This window comes from Anoplopoma fimbria, chromosome 19 (genome assembly GCF_027596085.1).
Source record: "Anoplopoma fimbria isolate UVic2021 breed Golden Eagle Sablefish chromosome 19, Afim_UVic_2022, whole genome shotgun sequence".
In the NCBI taxonomy this organism is placed as follows: domain Eukaryota; kingdom Metazoa; phylum Chordata; class Actinopteri; order Perciformes; family Anoplopomatidae; genus Anoplopoma; species Anoplopoma fimbria.
In genome coordinates this window covers 4,047,410-4,066,838 of record NC_072467.1, presented here as the reverse complement: position 1 = coordinate 4,066,838, position 19,429 = coordinate 4,047,410, and the positions used below count along the sequence as shown (strand labels likewise).

Below are 19,429 nucleotides of genomic sequence, written 5' to 3'. Positions count from 1 at the left end.
CACCATTTCACACAGAAACTGGATGGACAGATCTTATTCTGTATTTGTATAAAATCATGCTCACAGGATTTATAAAAGACAGGAACTATCTAATAATGGTAGAAAAAATAATTCACCATTCATTCAATACATCCATCATGGTCATTCTACATACTCAAGACAAAGTAAGAGATAATTAACACAGTCTGCTTTGTATAAATCTGTTCTTGATAATAGGAAACCCTTTGAAAGCCAGTGTCCAAATATCAGTTGGCTCTGTAAGTTAGTCTTTTGGGAAGAAAAATGGCAACGCAAGTTACATAATGTTAACTAGAATAAAAAGGGATAAATGGTCCTTAAAAAAGCTTACCAACCAAGCACAATTTCGATTGCCTTGCACCAACTATACATTAAAACTTGCTGTGACATGTTATAATTAATGACAGATAATCACACCGCTAAACCTTTAAGCTACATGTGTAGAAACCGGTCCTTTTGGACAACAATTATATTTTTTTTTATCTCAACTACACATCTATAAAGTTTCCTGAGTGCATCTTACACGCTAGCGACTATATAAAGATGTTACAATCTGACTGAATTTGGTACAGACGTTCATGACTACCAGGGGATGAATTTCAATAACTTTAGTGATCATATGATTTCCCCCTAGCGCCACCAGCTGGCAAAAGTTTTCACTTATCTTGTGAAATATCAAAAATTGCCAAGATGGGCTGCGACAGAATTTAGGACAGACTTTGTAGACAAGTCTTGTTTATTAAAAATGTTTATTAACGATCTAGATATAAGATTATCTCAGTTTTAAATAGAGTTTCTGCAGTGTTGAAAAGATAATGGATTAACCGTAAAAGAACAGTGAGATCCCAAGGCAGCTAGCAGGGAGGGAGACAAAAATAAGCTGACACTATAGCACAAGACTGTGTATGTTCATCCAGATAAAACTTTTGCTTGCCTGCCCTTCTTCAACTGTACAAGGTACTGCAATGACAACCCTGTGGAGAAAGCAAAGTGGGGGTTTCTGGCATAATTTCACCTACTTCCAAGGTGCATGGAGAAGGGAAAAATAAGTTTATAATGTGTTTCATTAAAACCCTGATAAAAGCCACGAGCTGAAATGGCCACAAGTTGTTCTATAAACTACAAGTGTTGCTGGAGTTTTGACCTCCTCACCCAGTGGAGGAAATCATTGCCCTTAAATAAACCCACTGTCTGACAAACTGACTTTATTCACAACAGTAAGGTTACCATAGCTTCAGAGAAACTCCACTCAGCGATGTGTGTTTTAATGAATTGATGCAATAAATACTGATGGAGTTATTTATAGCTGAATCTCCATCTGTTGGACTGTGCCAATAAGAAAGTATAACAAAGGCCATGTTAGATATGTGCATGAGCAATAACTGGATGAGATGCTTTTGGTATATGTCATTCTGTGCTTTTACTAAGTGTGTCGATGGCCATGTGTCTGCTGTCGGCAATGATTCCATACTCGATCAACAGTCCCATCCCTTTGGCCTCCAATCCTGGGCTCTGTTCCAGACCTGTCTCCACCTCCTCTGCACTGGCTGTCAGTAGCTAAATATACATCCCATTTGAGCCAGAAACACACATACACAATAACACAAAATAGTGATCACAAAGTAATTCCGCACCATGTTCACCATGTGCAAAAATAACAAGTTCCGTCACTGCATCAAGTATTAAATCATATTTTCGAAGTATAAATTGTGTCCATCAAATGCTCAACGATGGCGCTTGCTTTCACAAGATGGCGATTTACCTCTGAATCAAAATCTCCAATAAAGTAGAACAATTTTATGAGTAATCTGAAAACTGATTTCGGATTTCGAGACATAATGCCAAAAGATATTTGGTGCCTTGTTATCCACTTTAAAGCCACATTTCCACAAAGAAGTCCAGGTTTTTTTTCAATAGTTGTGAATAGCACTTGGTCCTTTTTTTAATACCACCTCAGTCGAGGTTCCAAGCTAGAAGGTGTAGTTAAAATACTGCAGATCACTGGTTGGTCAGAGAGAGAGAGAATCTTTCAGTAGCGACCACAATTTTTCTATTCACTCAACCCAGATGTTTTAACACACCACTTACTTGCTTTATCAATGTTTTTCTGAGTATGAAGATGTTTTAACAACGCATAAAGAACTGGGTGGTCCTATATAATCTCATTTGGTTCTTATTGAAACTTAAATTCAGTGACACCTACACTGCAAATACATTCAAGGTGACAATATTCAAAACAAAGACCTAGTTCTTCATATTTTCATTCAATAAGTGTTTAATGAAAAAAAGGAAAGAAAAGATTTAAGACTATAATAATGTGCCACCTGACCTGAGGGAAAGCGGGAACAGAAGTTTATATCCATCCCGAAAAGGCCAAGTACAGAGGGCCTTGTCATTAATGTCATATAATGTCAATGTAACATCACATCATGTTAATGTCACATCACTGAGATAACTGAGTTTTAACTCTATGCACAAATCTAGACCTTCTCTCAAAACCTGTTCCATTTGCCAAATGCATACTTTCACTGCAAATGTATGCAGAAACACACATACAGTGGTATGTGAACATATGGATATTGATTACAGTTGTATCCATGTTGTAGTATGTGATATGATACATACATGTATAAGCAACAGCTGTTCAATACTTTATACATTATGCGTCATGCTCTAGCAATTTGTTAGACTTTAATGGAGAATATAGGATTTTGGGTCAATATATCCTTTTCACTCACACACTTAATGTATATAAACATGCACATGCAAATACACACACACACACACACACACATACACACTCCTAAGAGAGCAGACCGACAGGGTTGTTAAAAATTCATGACAGGTCTTTGACGAGGCTCCTCTTCCCTCTGGGAGATATGGGGGAGGGTGAGGAGGGGTGTGTGGGGAGAGAAACTAATTACCCTTCTCTTTTTTCTTCCATTTTTCTGCATCCCTTTCTATCTCTTCCTTTGTCAAACATGTATACAGGGAGAGGTTATCAGGTTACACAAAGAAAGCAAAGCCACAATCAAATCCACTCAAAACTATGGAACCTTGATTTGATGAAACCGCTCCCTGAGTGACAGCTAGACTCTCTTAACTGGCATAACAGTTCAATATAGAGAGACTGTGAGTTGCCTTCTTTGCCAATTGATTAGAAGCCAGCATTTCGTATTTGAAAAACACAAATTAAGCACTGCACTGGTTTAGCTAATGGCAGCGCATAACACACTCCCCGTAGCGTGATCTAACCGCTCATTAGTCACCCTCTCACTTATTGTGGTATAGATATCCAGGCTCCACACCATAATGAGTCCACTCTGTCACTGGGTGACCACTGGAGACCTGAGGAGAGCCACCGCTCCCCTGCAGCTTTAATGGGGGGAAGGAGAGGAGAGACTGGGAATTGGATCTATGGGTGCAGGGAAGTGGAGTGGTTTAAAGAAAGAGGTGCTTCAGTGAGAAAAAAAGGAGCAAAGAGGAAAATGGAATTCATGAGAATCATGAAATCTTACACAAGGAAGAGAAAAAACAATGTGCAAGCAGAATTGCTAAAACATATTGGTTATATCTTACTCCCAGTTGAACATGAGAACGGCCTAATGATGAAGGCAACAACTGTATCTATCAATATTCCAACAGCCGGAAAGGGTACATAATATAATATTTCTCACTTCCTTTGCTCATGCACATTGATGCATGAGATCATTACACTACAGCCATAGAGAGCACAGAAACAGTCAGAGCTGACCAGAGTGTTGGATGGTATCGGGCTTGTACCTGCATGCCCCAAGGAGAGATATTTCTGCCCTGCTCCCACCAGTCTTAGTTGTCATTCTGCCAGGGCAGCCCAGCAGCCCACCATGCATTTAGTGAGAAAGCAGAGCACAGCTTAAAGGATAGACAGGGAAGATGAGACAGGCTCTGCTAAACCTCACAGAGCCTCCCAGACTCCCTGTGTGTGTGTGCGTGCGTGCGTGTGATTGTGTGCATGTGTGTCTTAAGTCTCCACACGCCTGAAATCAATGGGCCATTCAGAGCACACTGCCTTCTCCCCCAGACAACAAAGCAATACTCACAAGAGTAGTAACAGTCTAAAAGATCATTAACACCCACATCCAGTCTCATCTTTTCCATCCCAGTTTCGGACAACGCTGGTTAACTATTCGCCATAATGAGTCCCAACTCAAAGCGATGACAAGAAAGTATAAAAAATGAGAACTGTCAGTATGAGAAGTAGAAAAGAGAGGAGTCTGAAAATGGAAGAGAAAATACATAAATTATGAGTAGATTGATAAATGGAAAGGACAGTCCAAAGAGAGAAAATAATACTCTGACTCAGCATGATCACAGTGTTCGTACTCCTCATTAAAATGTAGCTCATGCGAATGAACAGTGGAATGATAAAGAGAGATATATATACAAGGGGGGGTTGTTCAGTTAAGAATGATGGGAGTTTACCCAGCAATGCATTAGCTTGTTTCCTGGGAAAAGGTGTGTGTGTAAGGAGTAATTAAAGAAGAGTGGGAGATAATAAAAGAGGAGACTTGGGAGAAACAGGCAATGTAAAATAAGGGAGATGGACAGACATTGTCAAATGGAGGAACAGACGAGACTGGATGAAGGTTAAGAGAGTGATACAAAAGAGCAGAGAGTAGTAAAGATGAGAGTTGGAGGGAGACTGAGGACATAAGAGAAAGAAGTGAGCATAATAAAAAAGAGACAGAGGTCAGAAGAGATAAGGAAAGGTTGATTTCCTATTCCAGTTTGACAGAGAACAGTGACAAAAGGCCAAGAGCTGGACACAGGAGAGAGAGGGCGACAGAGACAGAGGAATGCAAGGATGAAAGGAAAAGGAGGAATGATGAGTAAAGGGAAAGAGGGAGAGTGAGACAGAGAGAAAGAGAAGAGGAACTGCAGATCAGAGAGGCCATGGAGAGAGCCGTGCTGCTCCACATGACTTCTCTCAGAGGCCAAACCCTCCGATGGGAACAGTAAATCTACAGTTGCTTCCAGTCTCATTTTTCTCTTTGGCTCTTTTGCTCTGATCTCAAAGATGTGTTGTCTCTACTGTCCACTTGAGAGAATTTATATTGTTTGCCACCTGATCAGAATTCACAGGGAACCTGCAGAATTTCTTTACAACACAAACATTGATAATCTTCTAATTCAACAGGGAAAAAGAGAAAGGGACCACTTTTTAAGACAGCATTCTATATAAAGGGTTTATGAGTTGTAACTAATGGATTCATTGATGCATTCATTAATACATTGTTTTACGACTTGGATTATTTAGATTAGCTGTGAGTTACGCTTTGTTGTCACTGCCAATTGAGCTTCACAACGGCTCTTCATTCTACTTTGTGAAGCTGTAAGCAAGGGATCTTCAGAAAACTATTGGTGATGTCACAGAGACTATGTCAGTATTTTATACAGTCTACGGTTACAACATATAACTCCTTTACCCTGGGTGTCCTTAGACAAAGTGGAAAAAAAAAGCGAGACTAATAAAATCTAAAATGCTGCAATTTCCTATGAGGCAAAAGGTCAAACACCAACACATGTGGAAAGGCATGATGGAAATCTAGTGGTAACAGTGTCAGAGACCAACAATGCTCCCGTGGATTCTGGTTGAGGAACATTATCTCAAACTGGTGAAAGAGAGAGACCACTAACCTCATCACATCTCAATTACTGTAATTATAACAAAGGAGGGATTATCATTAGATATGAAACAACTCCATCTGTTGACAGTGAAAGATTGTATCGGTCTCCAAATCAAGTATTCAAACGTTACTACGAGCATTTTGTGATCCACCAACGCAGCTTGGATTTCTTATCAATATATGTATAAGACACTTGTCCCTGGGTTTCCATATGTCTAGTTAGAATTCCCCATCTGCACTGCTCCCTCCCACTCCCTCTCTCTCTTCCTGTCTCTTTCTCACTGTCTATCACACAGACACACACATGCACACACACAAATACACACACATAAACATGAATGCAAACACATGCAGACACCTCTTGACTGTTTAATATGATCAGTGCAGAGCCGAGATGGGAGGTTGAGTAACATCTGCTCTGGAGACTGGAATATCTCTGATCGTATCATAGCCTCTGTTCATTACTGTGTTACGTTGACACACACACATGAAAACATCATAATGTCACATCTTGTGCTCATTATTATAACATTGTGGCAGCAGGAAACAGATTAATACAAATATGGTGTAACACCTGGGGCCCAAAGACTGTTAAACACATGAACAAATAAAACACCAAACACACGCCTCTAAATTAAAGGGACTCGATAACTGAACTAAACTGCATTACATAAGGAATTTTGAAGATGAGAACAATAAAAATATCTATCAATATCAGGATATAATTGTATATGGTTCCAATTTGAAAAGAACAGATAACTGTATCTTGTTTTCAGTATAGAATTATAATCTAAAGTTATTGGAAGACTTGCCAAAATGTGTTTCATGAAAATGTTTCCAAAGTTTTTTCCGTTATATTCCTCTTAAATGTAGACGTAAAGGTAAAATCTAGAAGGGAAAGCCTATTGGTACAATCCAGAGTGCTACAAAGAATTTACAAAAATATTGTTGTGATAATAATACTGGGTAGAAGAAGGAAGAAAATATATGAGTTATTTCTTTCATGTAACATTCATGTATGGCACAGTGTTGGTGATACAATAGATTGCTGTAACTGACTGAATTCAAAGCTTAAAGAGAGCTGGAAATGTACGCATTTGCCAGCAACCTATAAATAGCATTACTAAAGAGTGGCATCATTTAATAATACATGTAGATGAGTCAAATATTCCTATAGTTCATAAATGACAGCTTCATCATTTCACTGTTTTACAATAATAAAATTAACTTACATGCTAATAAAGGCAAACACACACACACACACACACACACACACACACACACACACACACACACACACACACACACACACACACACACACACACACACACAGCACACACACTGTGGCCACACACACAGCACTGGGCCACCTGTGGCCTGTAGAGTTTAGTGGTGCTGGTTGAGGTATTGCTCTAAGTAATGTTGTAGTGTCATTAGGCACTGGACAGAGCCATTCACCCCAGGAGATGAAAGGAAATTGCACGGACACACACACTACTGTACACACAGGAAATACAGACACACACACACACACACACACACACACACACACACACACACACACACACACACACACACACACACACACACACACACACACACACACACACACACTTGGTTTATGCAGATTGTTCAAAAGACGACTAACAACACATGGCTGCTGGGGGTTAGCAAGAGAGAGAGGGGGATTGTGGACCTGTGAATACCTTGGTGTGTGAGCATGCGTGGACTTGGTGTTTTAATAATTCCCCTTTTGCCATAACAGTTCTGAAGCATCAATAATTAAATGTTTAATTACAGTGTACATAGACAGCAAGACCAAGAGAGAACAGGCTGTGGATGGGGGAGGGAGAGATGTGATGAAGTAATTGGATCTAGCCTCCAGCACATCACACTCTTTCACTATATGGTCAACTGAGTTTAACAAACCTTTTCAGGGTCATCTCTCTCTCTCTCTCTCTCTCTCTCTCTCTCTCTCTCTCTCTCTCTCTCTCTCTCTCTCTCTCCTGTAATCCCTTTGAGATGACATACTGTGATACAAGGCTAAATCGAGCTACAATATTGGCGAGGCGTTTCAGAGATGGAGAGGAAATGTTGCTAATAGTTTAGATTTCTACCAACCATAGCCGTGAGCTGCAATGAGCTAGCAGAGTGGTTAGCAGAAGGCTATGCTATTGGCAACATTTACTCTTCATCTGTGAACATTTGCCAATACTGTGAAGCTCTCTATTTGATAAGTCTGTCTCCCTTTTGCAGTGTAGGCCATGCAATTATTGCCAATGCTGGAATAGTAACTTTTCCTGCAGGATATTCTGCTGTTGAATCAGGTTTTCAGCCTCTGAAGGGACTTGCAAATGCATCTGCATTTGTAGAACAGCCAATAGGAACACCCTCTCGCTGAAATGACCTGTGATTGGCTAAAGTCTCCCTTCAAAGGCTACATTTTCTAAAGCCTGAAAAGAGAGCCAAGATTCAGAAGTCTAGTTTTCTCTCAGACCATTTTAATTATAATATTCTGAAAGGTTATTTATGATTTATTGCCCAATGACGCCAAAAATGAGCTCACTTCCACAGCTTTATGTTGAAGAAGTAAGTTTTTACTCAATGGACTTCACTACAGAAAGGTTAAGTCGATAAGCATATACAGTAAAATGTGTGGCCTACAATAAAAATGAATGAATATGTAAACTAAGTTAGTAGGTGATGCAATGTAGATATTTGAAAAATTTGGGCCACCTTACTTATCACCCCACATATCACTGTCTTAAGCATAAAGCTGTATTATACCACAAGTGAGAGTTGGTGATTATAATGAGCATTTGGTCAGGAAAGGCAAACCAGAGAGGGAATATGGGAGTTGGCTTGAGCCAATATAGCCACTATAGCCACTATGTGTTATATCCCAGTAGGTGTGTGAGTGTGTGAGTGCTTTCCTGTTGAGATGAGGAATTAAAACCTTTGATAAAGCAATCTCTCCTAACAGTGTGCAGCCAAGTACTCATTAATAATGCATGTTACACTCTGCCACTGTACTTATTTATGGAAGCATGATTAGACACACATAGACACGCTGACTTGTTTCAAACACCTGTGGCTAGGTAAACTGTAGCCCTTCAAAAGTCATCCATCATGCAGAGTTAGAGATCAGAGACGGAAAGACGGAGAGATGGAGAGAGATGGAGAGAGATGGAGAGGCAAAGGGAAGATAAAAGTTTGAAAGATGTTGACAACTGACGGAAAGTGGCTCAAGTATCTTTATTTTTCAATTATATTTAAATTAAGAGTCACTCCCAACCTCCGATCAAAGACAACCAACAAGAAAGGATCTCCCAATTGGAATGAAGATTATTTTTCTGTATTCTGTCTGATAAACAGCCATATTCCTAACTTAGATGATTGGTCAGCAAAAATGTGCCCAAAGCACAAGTATAAAATGTAAAGGGACAGTGTATGTGCAGTTCTGATTACCAGCCATGACAGTGATACTGGTATTGTTTTCACCTTGTTAGGATGTGTGTGTGTCATAGGGAAACAATTTGGTCCTGGAAAAACTTACTGTAGCGGAAACAACCACAGCAGCAGTTTTAAAACCTTTGAGTACTATGCCAGGTATTTAACCCCTCCCCCCAACTTAACCCCCCGAGGCACAAAACCGGGCCATAAACTGCAAGGTGGTCTCTAGTATGAGTTTGCTGTTGTTTAGTGACACTGCTATGTGTTGTACCATACAAGTCTTAAAAGACCACCCAAACTAGAATATTTTTTCTATCTGTCATCACTCCATGTATCCAACAAGTTCATGCATTGGCCACCACCCTTCTTTCATTTATCTCCCCTTCCATACATCTCAGAAAATTCAATATCGGTGTGCCTTGAGGTTACACGCAGGAAAGGATGACAATGACGCAATAAAGAGTGCTAAGTGATCAATGTCGAGAGGTTGAATGGACTGTCAGCATCAGGCTAGCTGACCCCCCACCCACCACCTACCCTTAACACAAACAAATACACACACACACACACACACACACACACACACACACACACACACACACACACACACACACACACACACACACACACACACAACCCTCACAACCATCTCTCTTCTTTAACTTGGATAATGCACTGAAGCCAATTTTCTCTTGCTGCTTACGCATCTTATGGCACCAGTACTCGGAAAAATGATAAGAACACCAGGGTGTTTACTTAACATACACAAGACAGACACTTGGCAGGAGTTGTGTTTATGGACATTCATAAATACTCTCTCTCCATTACTAATAAGACAACAATGGTGATACCTTATAAAGGCAGAGTATGGGGTACTGTGAACTCTGGATGTATTAAAACAGCTCAAACTCCTGATATAGATGAGGATCTCTGACCCACTTCTAAGTAAAAAAGGGTTGAAGAGAGGGGGAGAAAGAGGGAACATCCCCAGGGTCAAAGCTCTCATTATCACATTGAATACTGCAGAAGAAAGATCTCAGTCCTTGCTCTCTATTCTATTGTGTGCATGCTTCACCCACTATGGAGATCACCTCACCGGTGAAATAATAGTTGGCTTTAAAAATAAAAAATAAATATCATATAATAGCATGTGACAAAGTAATGGCCTCCAGAATTTTGAAGGTTGTTGATTTTTCTTTCCTTTACAAGAAGCCTTTAGATTTGGAGAAGGGCCAGGGATCCTGTTGCCAAATAATCATTAAAATGTTTTGAATGTGACTTCCTCCATTTGACAGATTATTTCAACCAAACCCAAAGCAATCACTCTTGGAAAACTAGTGTGAGACCTAAGCCAGATGAATAATTAATTAAATAGATAGCCAGATGGTGTTGTAACTGCAACGGAATGTTTTATGTGAAAATGTATAATCTGATCATTTAAATTCTAAATGTATAGTCTACATAATTATTTATATTATGATTATTTTTCTATTTATACATATGATTTAATTTGGCCTATAGGGGGAAAGTAACTTATCCCCTACCTTTTTGAATGCAGGAGTATCAAAGATCATTAGATATGCAACAGATATTCAACTCAACATCTACTTTATCTGAATACAGCAATGATTGGTGCAAAGAGGTGGTGAATTTGCCTTTGATGTGCAAGGTAAAAGTACAAATTAAAAAGATTTATTCAGTCCTAATACTTTGACTAGATTTCAGGATTACAATATGTCTCCCATTAGATCATCACACCGACACTAAACTATCAGACATGTGGTACTGTGGTCCTGCAACTGAAGCCCTCAGGCTCAGTGTTAAATCAAGGTCTGTCCATGCACATTTTCATTGTGAAGTTTAAACATATAAATCACTTTTCTTAGTTTGCCCTATCCTATCGGTCCAGGAGTCTGCTAGTTGTACCCTTGGTCCACCAAAATTCACATGTAAGCTAAATGCACTCAACTTTTTAATTTTAATAAGAATTTGCAATGTAAAGTTATTTTATAATTACTTTAATTATTTATCATATCCCAAAAATGTATAGTACTACATTTCATCTTAAAAGTTTAATTTACTTTTTCGGCTGCTTTTCAAAACATACTAATAAAATATACAGAGTTTCCAATAATTGAAACAAAAAGTGGACTGAACACATGATTCACCGCATACACTTTGGCTTTTGAATATACTTATCAAGTCTACAATGATTTGACAAGAAGCAGACGGAAAACTTATTTTCGAAGTTCGGTTAATGGAGCTATCATTCTGTTCAGCTTTAAAACCAAAGTAAAATTGTAAACTGCCAGCTGGTTCCTCTAAGTAGAGTGAATTGTACCTCCAAGGCAGCAGACCTCTTCCGCAGCAGCTGTTCAATTTTCGTGGCTGCTCTTGCCACCAGCTCCTCTGCGTCGTTTTGCTCCACAGTATACAGGTGTTGGTTTCTCAGAAAAATCTAGACAGAAAGAGAGAGCAGTGAACGTTTCAAATCACATACATAATTGATGATTTAACAAATAACTATTTTAAAAATGTATTTGTTTCATTCAACAATGAGAAGAATATAACATACACAAGAAATAGTGCATCTTCCTTGATCCATTGATGCATGTAGTTGGTCCAAATCAATGTTAAAGGTGCTAAATTCAGAGTAGTATTATAGCAAACAAATGTGGTGTTTATACCTGAGTGAGGCTTTTCCCAGCTGTGGCCGAGTCTGCGAGGGATACAAGCTCTTTCTGCATCTGATCAACCCATTCTTTAATCCTATGGGACAAAGCAAAAACACACAACCAATCTTAATCGTATGTCAGATGTAACCAGTTTGGAAAAGACATCACAAACATTTCAAAGTCACAAATCAAGTTATCTTACATCTATCATCTAACAACACCACCTGGACGTGTAAAATCAAACAAGGCCAAAGAGAATCACTCTGATAGGTCAAGCAAAAATGTCAACCAATCAAGTGTTTGGGAACAAATACAATGCAATCTAATTAAACACGTGTCATTTGGTGTCAACCAATACGAATACTTTCTGAGAGTTCAAAATGGTGTCAACCAATCAGATAAGTGTCAGCCTATTGTGTGACCGGTGACACTGATGTGAGTGGACATGCGATAGGTGGGAGGTGGCCAGGACCGACGTGCTTCTCTGTTTAAGAGTTTAGGGGAAATCAGGTCCAGCTTGCTAGTGCCACACACTGGATTATACCTTCCTCTCATCCACCTCCAATTACCTTGTCAAACCACAATAAGCTCACAGCGGGTGTTATAATATACTGACATAGTAAATCACTGTGCGCATCTTGCCTCCACAGCGGCTGTGAATTGAGATAGACGAGAGAAGAATGTCAAAGACCAAAGACATTTTGCATTAAGTGACGCGGTGACTTGTTAGACTTATCGGACACATCTCGAGGCGTGTCTGGTTTGAGAGGCTTGCAGGATCAAAATACTTGTGTGCATGTGGATGAATTAATTGACCATATACACTGCCATGAAAGAACACACACACACACACACACACACACACACACACACACACACACACACACACACACACACACACACACACACACACACACACACACACACACACACACACACACACACAGGCACACTGAGACAAAGCCATTAATATTGAATGAGAATGAGACCAGGTCGGCATGGGATACAGATGCCCTCATTGCCATTCATTCACACTAACACAGACTCAGTTGCAATCCTCCCCAATGGCAAAGAGATATAATATACTAACACCCAGAAAATATTTCTCAAAAAGTGCCATTGAAGTAATGTAATAAGTGTCATGCAAGTTTATGTGAAAAAAAATCTATGCTCAATACAGCTGAGCTTTGATACGACGCAAACAAAGAGAGAAAGGTACAGAAGATCCACAAGCCAGAAAATATATGGGAAAGATACATAAGGGACACAAAATCTACAGTGGATGAGAAAAATACTGAGCAAGTATACTAGCGGAGAAAGATGAGACACCATGCTAGAGCGGGAATACCAGAGGCGTTAGCACAGTGTGAAATTGTTTTGGAAAAGAGAGGGTAGGTTGGGATATTAGAGCAGGGTCAGCAATAATTCAGAAGCTATCCCTTAATTCCCAAAATTAGATGGTTTAGGGGATGGAGACAACACTGTAGACATTGGCTTGGCAGAGTTATATGGCTTTGTGACATAGATATGTATTTTAGGGTGATTTAGAGCCACCAAAGGGTGTTTGGGTACACAAGTTTCATCTGCAAACAGGAGCAAAATGGACCAGTGGTGCTGGATGCAACCAGGTGATTCGCATCCATAAAAGCAGCACGAGATTTGTTTTTCATTCCGGAGAAACAATAGTGGAGAAAATTGTTTGATGATACAGCATTATTGAATGAACAGTCATCTAGTAGCAGTTCTGGTGCTTTTGATCATATTACATGATGTTCTTCAGCAGAAGAGTGTGCCCAATTGTCATGGACTTGTAGATGTTAAACTTACCATTATTTCTAATGTAAGGTGGCTTAATAGTGAAGGCCATATTGAAAATTCTATCTGCTGATGAAGATTATGGGATTTGATCAAAAGCTCCAGAATAACTACTAAATAAACCTTATGGTCAGTGGTCACAGGCAACTTTGTACTACTTATAATTACACTCTGATAATGCTCATATTTACACTTACATCTATTTTGAGTTGTTGTTTCTATTTATTATATTTTTATATAGTACATTCACCTGATGCTTACAGTAATCTGTTATTTTACGGTTAATTATAATAAATCAAATTCTTTATGATTCTTGCTACATAGTAGTAAGATTAGCTACAACTATGCATGAGATGTTGAGAAACAGCCAGTTCTCTCCTCTCCTCTTTTCGCATCTCTTTCAGTCTCTTCTCTCCTCTTAAAGTCTCTTCTCTTGATCCTCATCTCTCCTCTGCTCTGCCTCATCATTCCTTGTCCCCAAATCTGCGATTGTCAGACTGATTCTGGGGTATTTTAGTGGACCTTGGACTCTAGAGTTCTCAAAGCCTGAAGTATTGACAAGTCAATTTGTGAGTTCAGTTTATGTGTTTGTTTGGCGTGTGTTTGTGTGTGTGTGTGTGTGTGTGTGTGTGTGTGTGTGTGTGTGTGTGTGTGTGTGTGTGTGTGTGTGTGTGTGTGTGTGTGTGTGTGTGTATGTGTGTGTGCTTTCAGGGACTTGACATTCAGAGAAGCAGAGGGCCGTCTCTCCAGAGTTTAGCTTCCGTGAATTCAACTGTTACCAGTGGATATGTTTATATCAAAAAAACTCTCAGGTGCTGACAAATGGATGAGAAAACCCAGGCTATGGTGCAGTATGTGGGCAATGAGTCCTTCTGCACGTCCAATTTGGATGACATGAGTTTTTTTTCCCCAAAATGTATTTACAATATTTTGGCTTCACTGGAATGTGTAAATACAAAATATGCCACTTGGCTCATTATATACAGTAACTTAGAAAGTAAGAGTAGAAAGTTATGCTACTACTCCCGAAAGTTGTATGCCTGTTGGTTTTTTATGAATGTTTCCAGTAGAATCTCCTCATTTAGTTTGCGGTCAAATGTATTATGCATAGGCATGGAAAATCTCTGAACATTAACTCCTTATCCTTAAATCATTCATTTCCAACCATCCCTTGAGGTCCCATCCTAGTTTAAATACCATAAGGTGAGGCCTTTCTTTCCATCATGGTTGATCTATGTGATGTCAGATTACCTCCTGCATATAACGTATCTCCTTTTAGCTCTTTCCATACATATACAAATAGGTGAATTACAGTAATCATTATCTTATCACCATCACACTTTTATCACTAAGTATAATGTAAGCTATTTTCAATGGCTAAAATAACATGGTGGTCCAGAGATGCCTAAAACAGTAATAAAGTTATTATTGGGCTTAAGTAGCTAATATTTTCTGCTCTGGTTGCTGGCAGTGATTACTGCAGCCTCTGGTACAACGCTGGATAATTAAACACACACATACAAATGAACATACAAATGGCAACTGGGTCAGACTCTGCCCTACATTGTTTTTCAGACACAGGAAGAGCAAATGAGAGCAAAACAGAAAGAGAGACGGAAAGACAATTCAAGAAAGAGAGAGACAGATGTTGTGATGTCATAACTTTGGCACTAGATTAATGAGCTGGCCCATAGTGTGTATCTCGGTGGGAGCTGGGTTAAACTACAGTCTAATTACACATCATTACAGAGGCAAAGACAGAAGTCCAGACAGCAAAGCAGAATGAGGCATGGAAACACCAACAGCGATGTACCAAAACAACCCATGGTGGGTTTCGTAGACTATACACTAATACCCAAGTGGCCAATTCAATCCTTCTATAGCCTCAATCGACTTAGATATAAAAGGGAGGGTTTTTGGATCAAGCTCTGACCAGTACAGCAGCATCCTTATAACAGTTATCATCTTAGATATAATGCATGTGGGCTTGTTGGTGATCTGATTCTGAAATGTTCCTGGCACAGCCAACATGGTTTCACCGTTACAAACAAAAAAAACAACTCATAATATGGTGTTTGTCCCATTCTTGTTTTTTATTCACTTTGAAATGTTGCTCTCGACGTCTATGGTAGTGAAAGATGTATTGTTTGCAGAGTAGCTACTGGAACAACAGAGCTATTTAGGATCATAAAGAGATGCATTTAAATGAAGCCACTTCATTTTCATTTCTTCTGGCTCGTTTTGTTTATGTTCAAACACTATTACATCTCATCATCAGTCACACTCCAAACCAAAACAACTTTTATATAACAGCAATGTTGAGGTATATTCCTCTCAAATCCCATTAGCGGTCTCTAACTATGCAGATAGACATGAAGAGTCAGTTACTTAAGAGATGAATTTGAAGTTATCATTTACTGATAACTTTTACATTTAATTACTTATATTTACTTGTTATTTTAGCATTGATGTGCTCAACAGGAAACTCAGGGCTATTTGTTTGGCAAAAAGGATTATCTTTCTTGTTTTTTGGGGGGACTGCCTTGTAGATGATCGAGGCTGTAGATTTTCCTCCGCAGAAGATTAAAAAAAGAGCCCTCCACAACCTCCTCTTCTCCAAATAGAATTCAGGCCATTGAAATATAAAGATCATTGAATGGTCACCATCACCATAGCAAACTCAAGGAAGAGTCAGCTTCCAGAGTAATGTGCATTTAGAGTGGATGCTGGAGCCTTCAAGACTTCATGCTACCACCTATGGAGAACATGGCATTCGGCATGAGCAATGTGGGTGAAATGCACAGTGAGATGTTGTACCTTTTTTTTTAAACTGTATATACCTTGTGAATTGATTCTCTGATGACTCTGCAATTGTCGGCCTCATCTCCGCCGGTGATGACAGGGAATACAGAGAACTGAACCAAGACTTTATAGGATGGTGCCAGCGGAACCGCCTCCAGATCAACTCTGGTAAAACCAAAGAGCTGGTGGTGGACTTCCGCCGGGGTAAACACTGTCCTCCGGAACCAGTGAACATCCAGGGAAAGGACATTGAGATTGTGAAATCTTACAAGTACCTGGGTGTTCACTTGAACAATAAACTGGACTGGACTGATCACACTAACGCACTATACAAAAAGGGTCAGAGCAGACTGTATCTGCTGAGGAGACTGAGGTCCTTTGGAGTGCAGGGAGCACTCCTGAAGACCTTCTTTGACTCTGTGGTGGCATCAGCCATTTTTTATGCAGTGGTCTGCTGGAGCAGCAGAGACTAAATAAACTTGTCAAGAAGGCCAGCAGTGTGCTGGGGTGTCCACTGGATACGGTGGAGGTGGTGGGAGACAGGAGGATGATGGCCATCCCTGATGAACAACACCTCTCACCCCATGCAGGACGCCCTGGCAGCTCTGTGCAGCTCCTTCAGCCACCGGCTGCTTCACCCCCGGTGTGTGAAGGAGAGGTACCGCAGGTCCTTCCTTCCTGCTGCTGTCAGGCTGCACAACCAGCTCTGGTCCCAGCAGACCACATGACACTAATACACTAATACACTGTGCAATACAATATTTATAATAGTTTCTGTGTGTATATATAATATTACTGTGGATTCTCTACTGTTCTTTACTGTTTTTTACTGTTTTTTATTGCTCATTTGCTTATTTATAATACTTATTTTGATCTTGTGTTTTTTTTATTTACTATGTTTCTTGTTTTGCACTATCCTCTTTGCTGCTGTAATCCTGTAAATGTCCCCGCTGCGGGACTAATAAAAGGATTATCTTGTCTTATTCCTGCAGACTGATGGATGCATTTTGTAAACTCAAAGAACTTAATAGATTTCCTTTGAAACAAAGGTATATTTGCTGTCACTAAAGGCTTTACCTTTGGGGTTGTTATAAAAATATATATGTTCTGCTATGGCAGTGATCAAGAGTGTCATGCCTGACTGTACATCCTGGTCCAGCAGTGAAACTTAAAAATGTTTATATTCAAATCCAAATTTGAACGATGATAATTGAACAACCTGTGGCACACTCCTTTCAAGCAACTCACGACAAAAAATAGTTGCTTACAGTACCTCTTCTGACTCTTTGCATGTTTCAAATGGAGAATACCAACTTCTGCATAACAGGCAAATTATTGTCGCTCTTTTTAAACGCAACAGGCGAAGAAATAATTTCATACATCCACCTATCCTGTTGCTAAACCAAAATCAGTGTGCTGGTTCTGAATCAAGACAATAAAAGGTGATATGTTTAATTATCATGATTGTTTAAATGTGTTTTGTTTTGTCAATAAAAAAAAGTGTCATATGTGTCACTGTATGTTCAATTTCAACTGAACATTGATGCAAAATTAATTTCAGTGTAGACTGAACGTTTGGGTCTGGTCTAGTGACCAAATTTCTAATTCAAGTGGAAATCTAATAAAAATGACTTACAGGCAAATTCTGTTAAATTTTATACAATGAGGACAAATAACCGACAAATTATACATGGATTTTTAATCTTCACTGACACTTTGGATAATATATCTTAAGAAATGCCCTGGTAAATAAATATGGTTTCTGCATTAATGCATGTAAAGGTGTAGCCCCACCAACATTATAAACAAATAAAAACAGATTGCTGTTAAATATTTGTTTATCGTTACAAACACAACATACTGATTTTACATCTATTGTATCACTCAAACTGTTGATTATATGCGAATATACCTTCAATATATATGGTAATAAAATGACTGTTGGGCTGTATGCTGTTGGTTGGCTCTTAAAAAGGTGTTCCATGGAAACAATCCTCAACGTGAACTGGATTTGAAGATAACTTGAATGAAATGACCCATCAACTCAAAGGTACATTAACAAAATCGGATTTTGCAAATGAATCACAAGATCGTTTTGCCACATTAAGACAGCAGAATATTATTTCAATAATACTGAGGAATGAATACTGATTCTTCCGAATTCTTAAGTGACAAAGACAAGTGGCAACTTCTGTCATCCATCATGAAGGAACAGGACCACACGAAGCCACTGGAACTCCGGGACAACTTCCCAGAGCTCCCTTGGTCACAGACACCCTGCTGACCAACATGAATCACCACCTTTGGAGGCAAGCAACCAGAAGAAACCTGAAACATTGTCTACCTTTAACATGACCAGTGGTGCATGGATGAAACGACCTGCCCATCCCACTCTCCCTGCAAGCGCCACCACGCCGTGAGTGGCTCATTACCCTAACAGGTCTACTTGTCTCCAAACAACGGGCACTTGAAACGCGTCTGCTGCAAACCAGAACAGTTCTGCTTGAAATGGGATTATGGGTGGGGGGGGGTGGTATACTTACATGAGCTGAGTCGGAAACTGCGATGCCAAAGAGCCGTCCTGCCATAACAGGAGCAGAAACACCCATGCTCGTACCCTGCAGGTATCCATTGTAAAAGAAAGAAAGGAAGGGGGGAGACTCCCCGACGCTGCTCCGCTGCCCTTCCGATGAGTGGGAGCGGTGAGCATGAGCACCGTGAGCGGCAGTCTGTCAGATTAACGAACCCTGACACCTCTAATCTGATCAGCCAGCCATCCGGCGCTCTAACAGGTACTGAAGCTGGATCTCTCTCTCTCTCTCTCTCTCTCTCTCTCTCTCTCTCTCTCTCTCACACTACACCCCCCACCCACCCCTCCCTTTTTTCAATTTAACAGAAAAAAAACCCCCACATAGACCAATCCTCATTTTATCTTGTAATATGACTTTTGTCAGTCTTCAGTGACCTGACCTAATGCCTAGACTAATACATTACCA

At 39.7% G+C, this 19,429-nt stretch overlaps 1 protein-coding gene across 1 annotated transcript in view; it reads right to left on the bottom strand.

Annotated features, from left to right (window-relative positions):
* LOC129108113 (voltage-dependent calcium channel subunit alpha-2/delta-1) overlaps positions 1-19,065 on the bottom strand; it is a 56,785-nt gene extending 37,720 nt beyond the window's left edge. Inside the window, exons 1-3 of the mRNA XM_054619777.1 lie at positions 18,977-19,065; positions 11,829-11,910; positions 11,483-11,599 (exon numbers count right to left, since the gene is read on the bottom strand). Coding sequence (XP_054475752.1) covers positions 11,483-11,599; positions 11,829-11,910; positions 18,977-19,065 — 288 coding nt within the window. The remainder of the gene's footprint in view (positions 1-11,482; positions 11,600-11,828; positions 11,911-18,976) is intronic.
* Between the last annotated feature and the right edge of the window lie 364 nt (positions 19,066-19,429).